Raw genomic sequence first — 15263 nt, 5'->3', positions numbered from 1 at the left:
GTCCCCTCAATTTAAAATAAAGACATTTTGTAGAAGAACCAAATTCCATAGTCACAGCTCTCCCAAATCCAGATTTCTGGCCTTCTAGGCATCTGACTTTTCGAATGGGCACTGAGAAACAGGGGCAGGCTTATAAGAGTGGATCAGCTAGATACGGAAAGGTTTGTGTTGAGGATACTAAATGGCAGTTCAATTAATTTGTTTTTAGACGTTTTTGTATCAAAGACTGTTTTAAAATTCAGAAAAGCACCAAGAGTGTTCTAAAATCTAAACAAATAAAACCCTTAAGTATCTGCATTCCTTGCTTTTGTATTCAAAGATGCTATAAAAGTGGTAAAGGGTAAGAAAAACCATGTGTTTGGACCCCATAAGAGTGAGGAGGCTTTAGTTACTTGTTGTAAAGCAAAGTCCATAAAACTTAATTAGACGATGTAATGTTGTGTGTGGGGGGGGGGGGGGGTGTTGAAAAGGGGAAGGAGCAACCATAGTTAGTAATATCATAAATACCTCTGCCTAATACGGAGGTAACGTATACAAACTCCATAAATTTCCAGGTGTAAGAGATTTAGAACGTAAAAAGAGATATCGATCAAGAATTAAGTGAACAGAAGGAATTAACTGTATAATACCTCTTCCTGCTTTTTCGGTTTGGGTTTTTTCCTTCTTTTTCTTCTCCTCTTTGGAGGAGAAGATTTCTCTGCTGATACTTCATCTTCTGAAGTACTACAATATCTGATAGCTTTGCGTCGAGATGTTCGTACAGGAGGCTTGAGATTTATTCCTGCATCAGCTATCCAGTCAGAATATCTACTTGAAGAGTCACTGTTCATGGGGAAAATAATGGAAACAAATGGAATTTAGATATTCAAACAGCTGACAACTAGTTAAGAATGTTAAATGAATTATAACAATATTTGTAGGTGTAAAGTTCCTTTTCCACTGTCCTGATCTTCAGTGGTTTTGGAGGTTGTCAGGAGTAGTACAGGAAGGTTTAATTGCTGGGATACATTTCTAATTCCTTCACTTTGGCTAGCAGTTTTAACTTATGGCACTAATTCTTCAGTCACTAGAATGCAACTATGACATTTTTGTCCTTATAGAAATTCTGTACAACATTTAATGTGTTCCTTTACTGTATTTCAGAAGCAGGATTCCAATAAATAGGAACATCCTGCCTACTCACAGGCAACAGAAGATACATACTTTCAGACATCTCTGTTTCATTGAGGGTTTAAAAAAAAACAAAAACTTCCCTTTTCTAAAAGCCATTCTAACCATAGCTTATTATTGTTAGACAGGATTCCAACAAAAACAGCTGTAACTTGGCATGGACAGTCATCCCTGAGGATGACAACAGTTTTGAAAAAATTGTGTTTGATTTAACAAACTTTGAGAATCAGAATATGCCACACTAAATATATGCAAATTTTTATTAAGCTTATAGGCACAGACTTTAAGATATGCAGTGCACATTGTGTGCAGCTAATTAAGTGCATGCTTTTGAAGACAAGTCTGCTGATATAAAAACATTTATAATTGTTAAACTATGGATTTCACCACGGCTTAGAAATCAGGCCAATTTAGAAGTTTGGATTAGTAGTTTTAATAGAAAAAAGAAAAATATGATGCAGCCGTGTATTCCAAGAAGATCCGTGTGCACACTGGAGCCAGAGACTTTTGCCTGGCAATACCTGTAGGAGGGGTGGCGCTTGTGCCTCATGCCTGTAGCCCCTTCCTTGGCTATCTGACGCAGCACCGCTCTGACCCTTGCTCAGTTCCTTTATACCGAAAGCCCAGGAAAAGACTCCAATGCAGAGGGGACGGAGGGTGCGTCGTGGAATACAAGTCTGCCTCACATCTCAAAGAACCATAGTTACAGCAAGTAACTGTTTCTTCTTCTTCGAGTAGATGCAGACACGAATTCCAAGTAGGTGACTAGGAAATAGTACCTCCATCCAGAGGCGGAGCTCAGTCTACCAGAACAAGGATCGCAGGACCACACTTCCAACATTATCGTCTGCTCTGGAAGAAATGGTCATCGCGTAAAGGTCCACAAATGTATGCATGGACGACCATGTGGCTGCCCTACAAATGTCCAATATAGACATATCATTGGGGAATGTCACTGATGTTGCCGGTCTCTGATCGAATGTCCCCATACCAGCTTTGGAGGCGTGGCCAATGCTATCTAATATGCAGTCTTAATGCAAGACGTTAGCCATCTAGAGATGGTCTGCTCAGAGACAGCTTGTCCTTTCATGCAGTCGGTACATGTTACTAACAGGCAAGGCGAAGCCCGAAACTGTTCAGTCCTGTTCAGATGGAAGGACAGACAGCATCTAACGTCAAGGATATGGAGGCGTTGTTCCTACGTGGAAGAATGCAGCTTAGGGAAAAATACATCGCTTGGTTCAAATGAAACAGAGATCACCTTGGATACAAACTTTGGGAGTGGCTGAAGCATAACCATGTCCCTGAAGAACTGCACATAAGGAGGCCCAGCCATCAGGGCCTGCAACTAACGCCCTCCTGACAGAGGTAATGGCAATCGAGAATGCAGTTTTCTGACACAGAACAGGCAGCAGACAGGAAGCAAGGGGCTCGAATGGAGGCCCCATTAGAGTGGCTAAAACAGTGTTCAGGTCCCAGAAGGGATCTGGTTCTCAGACTAGAGGATGCAGGTGGAAAAGCCCTTTCAGAGATCGTGTCACCTTGGCACAGGAGAAAACCAATTTCCCTTGGATAGGTGGATGAAACACTGATATTGCTGCTAAGTGCATTCTCAGAGAGCTGAGTGCTAAGCCCAATTCCTGATAGTATAACAGGTACTCCAAGATGTCCTGGATGGAAGCCTCTGCTGGATGGGTCCCCATGGGCCAAGTACCACATAGAAAACCTCTTCCATTTCGCCAGGTAGGGTGTTCTAGTAGAAAGTGTCCTACTGTTAAGTAGGACCTGTTGGATGGCCTCCCAGCAACACCCGTCTTCTTCATTCAGCCATGCAGCAGCCATGCCATAAGGTGCAAGGAGCTGATCACTGAATGCAGGGTAGACGTAGTCCTTTGTGAGGAGGTTGGGAAGAAGAGGAAGCAGCATGGGAGGTTGAACCGACAGATCGAAGAGATCTGAGAACCAATGCTGCCTCAGTCATGCCAGGGCAATGAGGATGAGTCTGGCTCAATTCACCTTCAGCTTAGTAATGACCTGGGGAAGGACCAGGATAGCTTCCAGCTGCAGTGGAAAGCATCAGAGAGGGAGGCCAGGATGAGTCCCTCTGAAGAGAAGAATAGACAACACTTTCTGTTTTCCCTCATCACAAAGAGGTCAATTGTGGGAATACCCCATGTTGTGAACATCATCTGAAGGACTTCCGTCTTTAGGGACCACTCATGGTTGGGAAGAAAACCCTGCTGAGATGATCGGCAAGACAGTTCTTGACCCCCTGGTAAGTGATGTCTTTTCGATACAGAACTGCCACATGTTGATCTCCTCCAGGCAGAATGATCTGGAGTGAGCTCCCCCTTATCTGCTCATATAATACATTGTGGTGGTATTGTCCTTAAGTATGTGACCACTGACTGCCTGATCTGGTCCTGGAAGGCATAACACACATTGTGGATGGCCCAAAGCTCCAACACACTAATATGGAGTAAGGCCTCCTGTTCTGACCACAGATCCTGCAACCGCAGCGAGTCCAGACGTGCTCCCCAGCCCAGAAGGGATGCGACAGTAACCAATGACTTGGGTCAGAGAAGGCTGAGAGAAGGGGACCTCTTGCCCACATTACACGGAGATTCCTACCAGAGCAAGGACTGCAGGACTGATGGAGGAAGGTGAACCAACCTGCCTAAAGAATGCAGGGCAGGGTGGTAAACCATCCTGAGCCACATCTGAAGAGAATGAAGAGATAACCTGGTACGGTGGACTATGTGTGGACATGTGGCTCAACAGGCTCAGGCACACATGGACGTTTGTTATTGCAAACTGAGGTACAGCTGGTGAATCATCTGAAAGCAGTTGGTTGGCAGAAACGCCCTTGGCCTCATGGAATCTAACAGGGCCCCAATGAACTATTTGCTGAGTGGAAGTGGAGGTCAACTTCATGGTGTTTAGATTGAGACCCAAATGGTCGAGTAAGCATAGTGTTGGGTCAGTGTGAGCAAAAACGTCCTCTCTGGAGCTGCCTTCAGCAACCAATCATCAAGATAGGGGGAAGATATGGATTCTCTTCCTCCTGAGATACGCCATGACCGCTGCCATGCATTTGGTGAAAACCCAGAGGACAGAAGGAAGCCCAGACAGGAGAACTATGTACTGAAAGTGGCAGTCTCCTACCATTAAGCAAAGATACTTCCTGTAACTCGGCAGAATGGCCACATGGAAGTAGGCAAAGTCTGCAAAGTCTACAGCAATGAACCAGTCATTCTGAGACAAACCAGGGAGGATAACTGATAGAGTGATCACGCAGAACTTCACGTGCTTGATTAATTTGTTGAGTTCACGGAGGTCAAGGACAGGCTTCATCCCATTCTCACAGAGCCTCCTCCACCACTGCCAATGCTATCAGAGAGCTGACATGCTTGAAGAGCAGCATCTCGTGAGGGGGGAACCTAAAGAGGGATGGAGAGGGGGTGTGGGTGTGGAGACTGGATGGTGTAATCTGATCTGACAGTGTGTAGGACACAGTGGTCAGACATTATCGAGACCCAGGCATTGTAAAAGCAGGACAGCCTGTCTCCAAAGGAATGGGTGGACAAGGGAGAAAGAACAACTGGCACAGGGCTCTAGACCAACAAGTCAAAATGGGTGCTTAGCAGATGTCGAAGGAGGGTGTGAAGAGCAACCAGGCCCCGGGCTCGAGTGCTTCCCCTTGTGAGACTTATGCCTCCTCCTGGGGCAGGCTTACTGTCTTGGGGGGGAAGGAGTGCTGTGGCCTGTACGGCTGCTGTTGCTGCGCCCTGTAACAGTGTCTCTGCACAGGTAGCATATATACCCCCAACAACCTTAAGGTAGCCCATGAATCCTTAAAGGAACGCAGGATTTCATCAGTCTTGTCCAAAAACAAGGTCTTATCATTGAACAGCAAGTCCTCAATAGCTTGCTGGACATACAGTGTAATTCCTGAGTTCTGGAGCCAGGAAGCCCTCCTCATAGTAATTTTCTGAGGCCATCACCCTGACAAAGTGTCCGTCAAATGAAGGGCAGATTGCATTGACTTTTGCGACTAAGCAGCCCTCGGCAACAAAACACCCAAAATTCATCCAGGAAGCCTTGGGCAACTGCTCCTTAAATTTGGCCATAGCTAACCAATTGAGGAAGTCATATTTGGCCAGCAGGACTCGCTGGCTCGCGATCCTCATCTGCAGTGATGATGAGAGGTATATCTTCCTGCCTAGAAGATCTAGGCACTTTTGAGTTTCTGTCCTTGGAGGACGACGACTTGAATCTGCTCTGCTGAGTCCTGTTATTCACTGCTGTGACCACCAGGGAGTTCAGAGCCAGATGGGAATAAACCCCCTTGTATCCCTGTATCAGCACAAAATAGCTCTTCTCCAACCGCTTGGCCACCAGCGATACCGAGGAGTGCCTCATTAATAGGGAGGGCCACTCTCCCAGGGACAGACAACTGGAAAATGTCCACAAGTTTATGGGTATTCTCCTGGAGAAACTCCACCCAAATACCCAGCGACAAGGCTACCTGACATAATAGATCCTGGTATGCCCTGAAGTCCTCTGGGTGGAAGGGGAGGATGAACCAGGCAAAACTGTACCATCCAGGGACAAGGATGAGGCTGCTGGCTGGACTACCAGCAGATCCTGCTCCTGGTGCAGTGTCTCTGGATGAGGAAATTCTGGCTGCTCCACGGGATGGGAAATCGCAGGCATCTGGACTTGTGGCTGGTCCACAGCCCCTAATGCTGCATCAGCAGGGGATCTCACTTTGACTTTGACAACAAGCAAGACCTCCAGGAGCAAGGGGCTTGTCACCAGGCCCAAGGTGGCCACTGGTATGGGTAAGGAATTGGTGGCCAGTAGGCGCCAGGCCTTGAGGTGCATACCAACTTTGGTAGCCGTACTGGTTCACCAGTGGCTTCCAGACTTCTTCAGGTGACGTGGAGTGGGAGGGCGAGAAACCTGACTCTGAAGCATAGGAGTCCCAAGACCTAGGAGATGTGGGAAGGGAGATTCCAGTGGGCGATCCGACTCATCTGTGGCCCAGAACAAGGTCAAGATAGGCACCCCCAATGTAGTCTGCAACACTAGTGCTGAAAAGACTGATGGAGCAGGCAAGGTCAATCTTGGTGCAAACAACAGTACTGGAGCACCCGGGTGCATTGACATCAAGGGCGGCGACAGCCTCCATGGAACCATCTGTGGTAGAATCATAGAATATCAGGGTTGGAAGGGACCTCAGGAGGTCATCTAGTCCAACCCCCTGCTCAAAGCAGGACCAATCCCCAATTTTTGCCCCAGATCCCTAAATGGCCCCCTCAAGGATTGAACTCACAACCCTAGATTTAGAAGGCCAATGCTCAAACCACTGAGCTATCCCTCCCCCCAAGCCTACAGCACCCACTATCCCCACGAGGTCTCCCATCCAAGTACTAACCAGGCCCGACCCTGCTTAGCTTCCGAGATCAGACAAGATCGGGCGTGTTCAGGGTGGTGTTGATTGTGTCAGTGCAGAGGATGGACTCTGTACCGAAGACCCTTGTACTGTCTCTGGTACCATGTCCATACCAAGCCCCAGAACGAGCGCTTTGTGGTTCAGTGCCAAGACTTCAGCGGCACACTCCAACTGAAGGGCCATCATGGGTGTCAGCCCTAAAGTCTTGAACCTGCAGCGAGGATGGTACCAAAAGGCAAAGTAATTCTGCGGCAGCCTGGTATGTCAACACCACTAAGACTGTCAGTACCAGCACTGTTCTCATCGGTACCAGCCTCAACAGATGTCTGAGCCAAACCTGATGGTACGAGGTGTCTGCCCTCCCCTCCCTTCCACAGATGGTGAGTCAGAAGCTTCAGTACTGGGTCAGGCTCATGGACTGCTCAAGCAGGTGCTATTTAAGGCAAAGGTCCCGTGCCACGTAACTCCTCTTTTTGAATGATCTGCAGATCAAACAGTTCTCCTTAAGATGGGCTTCGCCAAGGCAGAGCAAGCACCATGTGTAGAGGTCACTATTAGGAATCACCACTCCCCACAAAGGGCAATGCTTGAACCCAGGTGAGGGCATCACTGGGGAGCACTGCCACTAACACTGTGCTATATACTGTAACTTTTAACTAACACTACTATTAATTATATACAGTAAAAAACTAATTGCAAGGTTGTGAAGCGAGAACCACACAGAGCTCTGACTTCAGCTCACAAGCGGTGAGTAGGAAACAGAGTGGCCAGGGCAGCGCTACCTCATAAAGCCAAGGGACAGTCTAAAAGCATGAGCGCTGCCATTTTACTAGGAATATATGGCTGCATCTACTCAAAGAACTTAATGTTGGTAAACTCTAGGATCACTAAGTCTTCTGCACTGGCACAGAAACATGTACATAGCTTAAAATAGCCATTAGCCAAATCACGCCTATAAATTCTTAAAGGACACAGTTACAGGACATTAAAAGCTGAAACTTGCCTGTGCTTTCCCTTGTTTATTAGCCCTACTACTGGGGAAATCTTCCAACTTTTTCCTTTACAAGCCTATGAAATTAAATGTAAAGGACTCACTATTCACAGATCCTTAATGTGCACTGAAGACTCACATCAGGAAACAAAAATTCTGCATTTCTCATATTAAAACAATATATGTCACCGCACATTCTTACATTCCCAAACTGTATTTGAGAAAGTGTGGTATCAGACTACTTAACTTCTGTATTTGCTGATTTCTAAATACTTAATTTATCTTATGCACTTCTTATGATAAATTGGAGAACTGGCCTGAATTCAACAAGATGAAATTCAAACAAGACAAATGCAAAGTACTTCACTTAGGAAGGATAAAATCAAATACACAACTACAAAATGGGGAATAACTGGTTTGGTGGTAGTACTGTTGAAGAGGATCTGGGGCCTACAGTGAATCACAATTTGAATATGAGTCAATGTGATGCAGTTGTGAAAAAGGTTAATATTCTGGGGTGTATTAAAAGCATGTTGTATGTAAGTCAGGGGAGGTAACTGTCCCACTCTATTTGGCACTGCTGAGGTCTCAGCTGGAGTACAGCGTCCATACTTTTGGAAAGATGTGGACAAACTGGAGAGAGTCCGGAGGAAAGCAACAAAAATTATAAGTAGTTTAGAAAACCTGAGCTATGGGGAAAGGTTAAAAAAACTGGCCATGTTTAGTTTTGAGAAGACGGGGGGGGGGGGGGGGGGGACACGACACACACACAACGACGACACGACACGACCTGATAACAGTCTTTAAATATTTAATGGCTGTTATACAGAGGAGTGATCAATTGTTCTCCATGACCAATGAAGTTAGGACAAGTAATAATGGGCTTTAATCTACAGCAAGGGAGATTAGGTTAGATATTAGGAACAATTTTCTAACTATAAGGGTCATTAAGCTCTGGAATAGATTTCCAAGGGAGACTGTGGAATCCCCTAAAACCAGAGGTTTTAAAGAACAGATTGGACAAACACCTGTCAGGGATGGTAGAGGTTTACTTGGTTCTGCCTCAGTGCAGGGGCTGGACTTGACTTCGAGGTCCCTTCCAGTCCTAAATTTCTATGACTGATAATAAAAGTCACTGTGGTAATCCAAACGTCAACTTTTTAACTTTAATGTTGCCTTAACAAGATATTTGTATTTGGCATGCACAAAATGTGGCTTCACTTTTTTTAAAAAAAAATCTCAGTAAGAGTAAAGAAGTGAATATTGGGGAGGTTTTTTGTTTCACACACACACACACACACGTCCCTTGACTGACCATCTTCCTTGATTGCTGGTAAAAAGCCAGGGCGTTTTCAAAGAATGGATTTCTTCAAGTAGCCTAATCATGCTAGAACTTTATATGGGAGATTTTAATCTACATTTGTGTTAGACATTCAAAAACAAAATTTGACAACATTCAGAAGAGACTTAAGTGAGAAAGTAGAAATATTTTTTTTACCTAGAACTGTTACTGTTGCTTTTCTTGTCACTTTTCCATTCTTCCTCCTCATCAGAAGAATCCAAACAGTCACTTTCTTCTGCTTCCTGGATTTAAAAAAAAGTTTAGTTGACTATCAATAATTTTTTTTTCCAGTGCATATTGTAAGTTTTATATTGTTTTAAACACTAAGATCTCCTTAGTATGTAAAAAATAACAGATTATTAAAAATAGTGACGTAAAGTTCTTTAATTTCTATTTAAGCTGACTTCAACAATAATACAAACTAGCACTACACATTAAATTATTCAACATGGGTATACGGTACAGAAACACAGGGGCCATAAGAACGGTTACAGCTGTTTCCAAGGCTACAACAGCCCACCTCCCAGTGGTGGGCTCACTGTTTTGCCTAGGAATACTGTAGAATTCTTTGACTGCACACACTTTGCAAGATTTTAATACTCATTCTGAAATATAATTTGCAATATCTTAGACTCTAGATGTCCTCACGAAGTCAATGTATGACAGAATTTGGCTCACTTACCATGCAAAAGAAGGATTTAACATGGTAGAGGAAGGGGATTCACAAATGAAAAAATACCATGTCCCTCCTCCCCATGAAAACAGAAGAATTCTAACTTCTCTAAATTTGTTTTTCTTAAATATTTCATACAAAATGGGCATGGTGATTTTGTAGATTTTCGGCATATTGATTGGCCTTATATTCAATAATTTTCTGAAGTAAAACAGTGTACATTTAAATACAAAATGGATTACATAGAACGTAAAATATCCCCTGATATACTGCAGAAGTTTTAACATTTCCTGCAGTTTTTGCCCACGTGAATTTCAGATTCCTAGGAGCAATAGATCACTGTGAATTTAAGGACTGCTTTTTTTTTAAATAGACCTAGTAACTGGGTATCAGCATGAGGGCTATCAGAGCTGGTCATGACTCAGGTTGTATCCTACAGCATACTGCACAAAACATGTTAAAAGAAAATTGTTAAGGTTGCATAGTCAAGAACTCAAGGTTAAGAAATGCCAGAATTAAGGTTGCCTGTGCATTCAGCTGCCTTAACCATGATACTGTCCTCTACTCCTGCAACCCCGTCTCATTCACTATACACTTTTTGACTTGCAATAAATGAAGCAGGGTTCCTACAGACAACAGTCTCTTCACTACACGACCCTGATTCAACCCTATAGCATAGCTACCAGTCTCTCCCCCTGGCTTCAACTACCATATTTCCCAGCCCCACTTCTTCAATCCCCAAGTCCAGCTCTTGTTCCCTCTGCATTTGAAGGGAAACACTGAGAGGTACAAAAGAGTCTCACTGCTTTCTGTTCCTGTGCCCACCACCACCGCAGCCAAGAGCGGCGCTTATAGGGAAACTCCTGCTCAACCCCTGCCCAACACAGACAGAATCTTTGGAGAATTTAGCTGCCAAAACTCACTACTGAGCATATGCAAACATACTTTTTTCCAAAGAATTATAAATTTGGATAAATTTGGGCAGTTTTTCCACAGAACAACAAAAGACATCTGAAACTAGGGTGTAGCCAATGCCAAATTTCAAATCCCTACTATGAAAGCATAAAGGCACTAGAGCTTCTCAATGAAACAATTGTATGGGTGGGGTTTTTTTTTTTTTTAAAAACAATAGAAAAAAATGTTTTTTTTACAAATCTCTTTCTTGGAAATGGGCAAGCTATTTTTGCTGAAATTTTCAGAAGTGTTCAACCTGAGGCAGATGACTGGCATGGAAAACAGCAGCCCAAACAGACAGAGTTTGCAACAGTACTTTTAAACAGCCAAAAGCAAGGTTTTATAACGGAAGTGTTGGGCAACCTAGAGCACTGGTAATATCTGTTGACAGTTAGCATATTAAAGAAATATTTGTTTTTGTAAAAACAGGGATGCATGCATTTTCTGCAACAGAAATCCGACATTTTATGAAATGTTCCCAATACTTTCCACTAATTCCAGGTACTAAATTAAAGAATTTGGAAAAGCACTTACCTGGTTTATAAAGCCAAAACAGTCATCCCTTTCCTCATCAGATGAATCAAGTTGTTCTGTGTTATTCCGTGTTCGATAACTTGGATATTTACGTCTATGCAGTCTACGCTTGGATTGTATCAGTGAAGCTTCAGAGTCACTCTAATATATACAGAAGAAGTATAAAGTAAGGCATTACAGATAAAGATACAAGGCTGAATTAATGCAATCCAATTTTTGCATAAATAGATAAAAAGTTAAATATAGCTTTACAGTATGAAAGTAAACTTAATTGTATAGACTTGTAACAAATATTGTGAACATACAAGAATGCAAAGAGTATCTATTCTTGAAGAGCTGAGGTCTACAAGCTATTCAGAGTTCCCACTTTTTGCTTAAATGTGGTACACCTTACAGTAGTGTCAAAATCGTAACTCCTAATACAGTAAGTTTTTAAAAAAGATTAAAACTAATTATAGTGAATTATAGTTGTGTAGTGAAACTATAATTATTTACATAAACAGGACTCCTAGTTTATTCTGTAGTTCGATTCTCTTCTGTGGAATTGAGCAGTTTATGAAATTAAAGAAAAAATTATGTCATATGAGAAGATACAATCAACATAACTATAAAGAAAGGTAAGGCATAAACAAGAGTTGTTTTAAATATAAAAATAAGCTGTTATTTTGACAACATAGATTAAAACAAGAAATATAATCTTTCTGAATTTGTGAGAAAGGCAGGCCACTTTCATGGTTCAATTTTTTAAGAAGCTGTTATAAATTAATTGTGGTTATTTTACAACCTAACAGAACTTGTTGCAAATCCATCATTTCACTTACTGTTAGTAGCACACCAACTTGACATCTACTCAATTAAAAAAAAAAGTTAACTAGCCTATTATTCCGAACTAATTTCTATAAACTCTGAAGATATCTTGGAGGATTCTCACTATGTTTACACTCATTAGTACTCTAGGTGACTGGGAAAACTGCCCTGTCTATAAAATCTTGAATCCTTTAATACAATAATAGCAGCATGAAGTCCAATCCAGGCCAACCAAGTTCCAGTCAGTTCCGTGGATGGAGGAAGGTGAAGCTCCCAGGAAAAAAAAAAAACAAAAACAAAAACACCAAGCCAAGGGAGTCACCATTAAATAAAAAAATTACCAGAAAAATGAGGCATTGGGATCTGGGAGAATCCTGCAAGATGGTATCTTCAGAGACATTTGTAGGTACTTTTTCAACTTGTGGCTCTCACGCAGAAGTTAAGAGCTCATCCTTCACTATATCTGTTTCATACCTTTTCCGAGAACTGAAATGTCTTCCTTTTCCTCTCTGTTGCATAGAACGCTCTCTCTTCCTCTCCTTTTGCAATACGGTACTCCTCCTGTTTTCTACAAGAGATTTTTGAAACTTGTCAAAATAAAAGTAAAATCCCAATTCTGAAAGTAAATTGAGTAGTTACAGGTTTGTCTTCTTTACAATACTTTATATTACGACACTGGACCTAGCAAAATTGACAGTTTAAATGTCCAAATTTTAACCTCTCTTGGAATGGTTATAACATGATGAAGAAATTCTATGGTTTCTAAATATTTAGGGTTTTTATATAGCTATCAATTCATAAAGAAAAAACTCTCCTCACACATTGGCAGACATGGTTGATAAGAAGAATTTACAAGAGGATTTTTCTCCCAAATTCACTACCTTGTAGGATGAAATAACTCCCCACTCCATTTTCAATCTATGGTCCCATCAGTAGAAGTAGGTCCAAATATATGGATAGATCACCTCCCTTACACACCTTTTTGGTCCCATCTACACTACTAGAATCATGCTAACAGGCACCATGTACAGTGATAGGCATCAAGAACATATTTGCTGTTTGCAAAGGAACAGGTTTCTAGAATTTTCTTTTAAACATGCTGGCCAAGTAAAGTAGATTCAACCAATCTTAGCTGATACATTTAACACTAGAGGGTTTGCTTCTCTTCCTCCCCACAACCACCAGGCTTTGCAAGCAGGTGATGATGACAACAGGAGTTCCTCCTCTTTCCCTTTTGCAGACACCTGGCTCTGAGGATGGGCTGAAGGAAAAAACTTTTAACCGCCCCCTTGGCTACAAGTGCTGCTGTTCCTTATCCTCAGCAACAAATGCTACTCCTCTTCCTCCCAGGCACGTAATGCTCCTGTATGAAAGCAACAGCCAGCTGTCTTCAAGAACCTTCTTCTGCTTCCTGTTCAGGCAATGCTCCTCCTGTGTTGCTGCTGGACAGCAACTCATTCCAGGAGAAGAGTCGCCCAGGAGCCCCCCAAATATTTTTTTTAAATCTTTCCAAGTTAGTGAATGTAATCTTATAACCCTCACTTTTCTGGAAAATGGGGAGCATTCAGGGAACCTAACTAGCCCTTCAATTCTTTTGGAACACGCTTCATTGTTTGCAGTAAATCCTCTTACATGCTCAAGTTATTTTCCAACTAGTTAGTTCTCCCTTCACCCTTATTTCGCATACTTTTACCAACTTATTATTAAATGTTAATTTCAGTTGCGTTCAAAACTTTCAATTTGCACAGGAGTATATTTTTAGTGTAGGGCCAATAGCACTGAATAAAGGAGAACATTAAGTTATTAAACATCTGGAGTAATATTGATAGCAACATCATATTTTTTTTTTTTAAAAAGAGATGTCCTTCATATGAGCCAGCTAAATTTTCACGCACCTGAATAAATACAGTGGTATTTCTGGTACAACCACTCTTCGTTTCCAAGCTTGAAGGTCTCGCTCTGTGGCAATTTGACTTCGTGGAGCATTCTGATGCATTTGACGTACACCTTCCACTTGCCCACTGCGACGCAGACCAATATTTGGAGGGGACTGGATGTCTAAACTTGGCCTTCTAAAACCTAAAAAAACAGGATGAAAGAGTAGAAAATCCTCTGCCACTGGACAGCTTTGGTGTCTAGTTTGCCCCAATTGTTTGGCTGTAAATTAGAAATTAACATTCTCCAACGAAAGAAAGTTCACAGGAAACATATTAAAGAATCAAACTGTGTGAATGGATTGCCTTCTCTGGTGATAAATTCGAGATTTCAAGCTGTTTTAAAAAATCTTTATCACTTCCACTGCTACTTTCAAACCCCAGTGAAAGGCAACACAGTATGAAAGATGTTTTGAGTTTTTCCTTCTGATTTTGCACCAACAGCTAGCTACCTAAATACTATTCCCAGCATGACACTTACATAGTCATAGGTATATACATATTGAACAGAATCATGTTCATTTTAAATCCACTTGAAGTCCACAAGGCAAAGAAAGGGAGAAGAAACCATTACTCAATGAAAAGACATTTTTGCAAACTTTAGAAAAATACAAGTAAAAAGTGAGTTTCAAGAACTCTTGAAATATTACAGTACTCTACATATATCCTTAAATATTTAGCTGCCTGCAATCAAAACCAATGCTTTTTATATGTTTACGGTTGTATGTACCAAAAACTGGAGATTCAACAGTTTTAGATACATTTACAGAAATACCTGGAGGTGTTTTAGCCCAAAAGGCACAGCCAAAAATCCCAGTTTTATAGGGCATCTTGATCCCAGATGGTAACAGATAGACTAGAACCCATGTGGACTATTTCATACTCAAAAGTAGCACAAAAAACTCTTCAGATGAAGTGATTTCCCCCTCCCCACACCTAAACAAATATTTATCAGTAGTTATTGACCTCTTCTAGGTGTTCCTTCTCCATTTTGTAGTCCATTTGGAACAACTTCTTGATCTGATCCAGTTCTTTGGTCTTGCTGTTGCTGTAACTGTCTTATCATGCCATCAAGAATGTTGGGTTCCAGACTTTGTTCATCCTGGTCAACAGTTTGCTGGCCTATCACTTGCTCAACAACCTCTCCATCACCTGGTAAATTTAATGCAAACAACAAGCAAAATGGTTAACTGTCATCAAACTAAAGTTGGCTGTGCTGATCACCTTCACAGCACACTTTAACAATTAAGATGGTCTAAAATTGAGTATTTGAGGATAATTCTGAAACATAATGTGGATAATCACCCACAAGTTATTTATATTACTTCATATTTTAAAAAGGACATTTCCCAAACTTAAAATGAACAGAAATAATTCATGAGTTTTAAAAAATATATTTG

The 15263-nt window shown here is 41.9% G+C and overlaps 1 protein-coding gene and 1 pseudogene across 2 annotated transcripts in view; both read right to left on the bottom strand.

Annotated features, from left to right (window-relative positions):
- Positions 1-15263, bottom strand: part of BRWD1 (bromodomain and WD repeat domain containing 1) — a 120498-nt gene that overhangs the window by 67234 nt on the left and 38001 nt on the right. For both annotated transcript variants that reach the window (XM_074969907.1, XM_074969899.1), the window contains exons 18-23: positions 14830-15015; positions 13825-14008; positions 12404-12497; positions 11123-11263; positions 9118-9203; positions 630-822 (exon numbers count right to left, since the gene is read on the bottom strand). In XM_074969907.1, coding sequence (XP_074826008.1) covers positions 630-822; positions 9118-9203; positions 11123-11263; positions 12404-12497; positions 13825-14008; positions 14830-15015 — 884 coding nt within the window. The remainder of the gene's footprint in view (positions 1-629; positions 823-9117; positions 9204-11122; positions 11264-12403; positions 12498-13824; positions 14009-14829; positions 15016-15263) is intronic.
- On the bottom strand, positions 6562-6680 carry LOC141981125 (5S ribosomal RNA; annotated as a pseudogene).

The sequence above is a fragment of the Natator depressus genome, chromosome 1 (assembly GCF_965152275.1).
Source record: "Natator depressus isolate rNatDep1 chromosome 1, rNatDep2.hap1, whole genome shotgun sequence".
In the NCBI taxonomy this organism is placed as follows: Eukaryota; Metazoa; Chordata; order Testudines; family Cheloniidae; genus Natator; species Natator depressus.
This window is presented reverse-complemented; position numbering and strand designations above follow the sequence as displayed.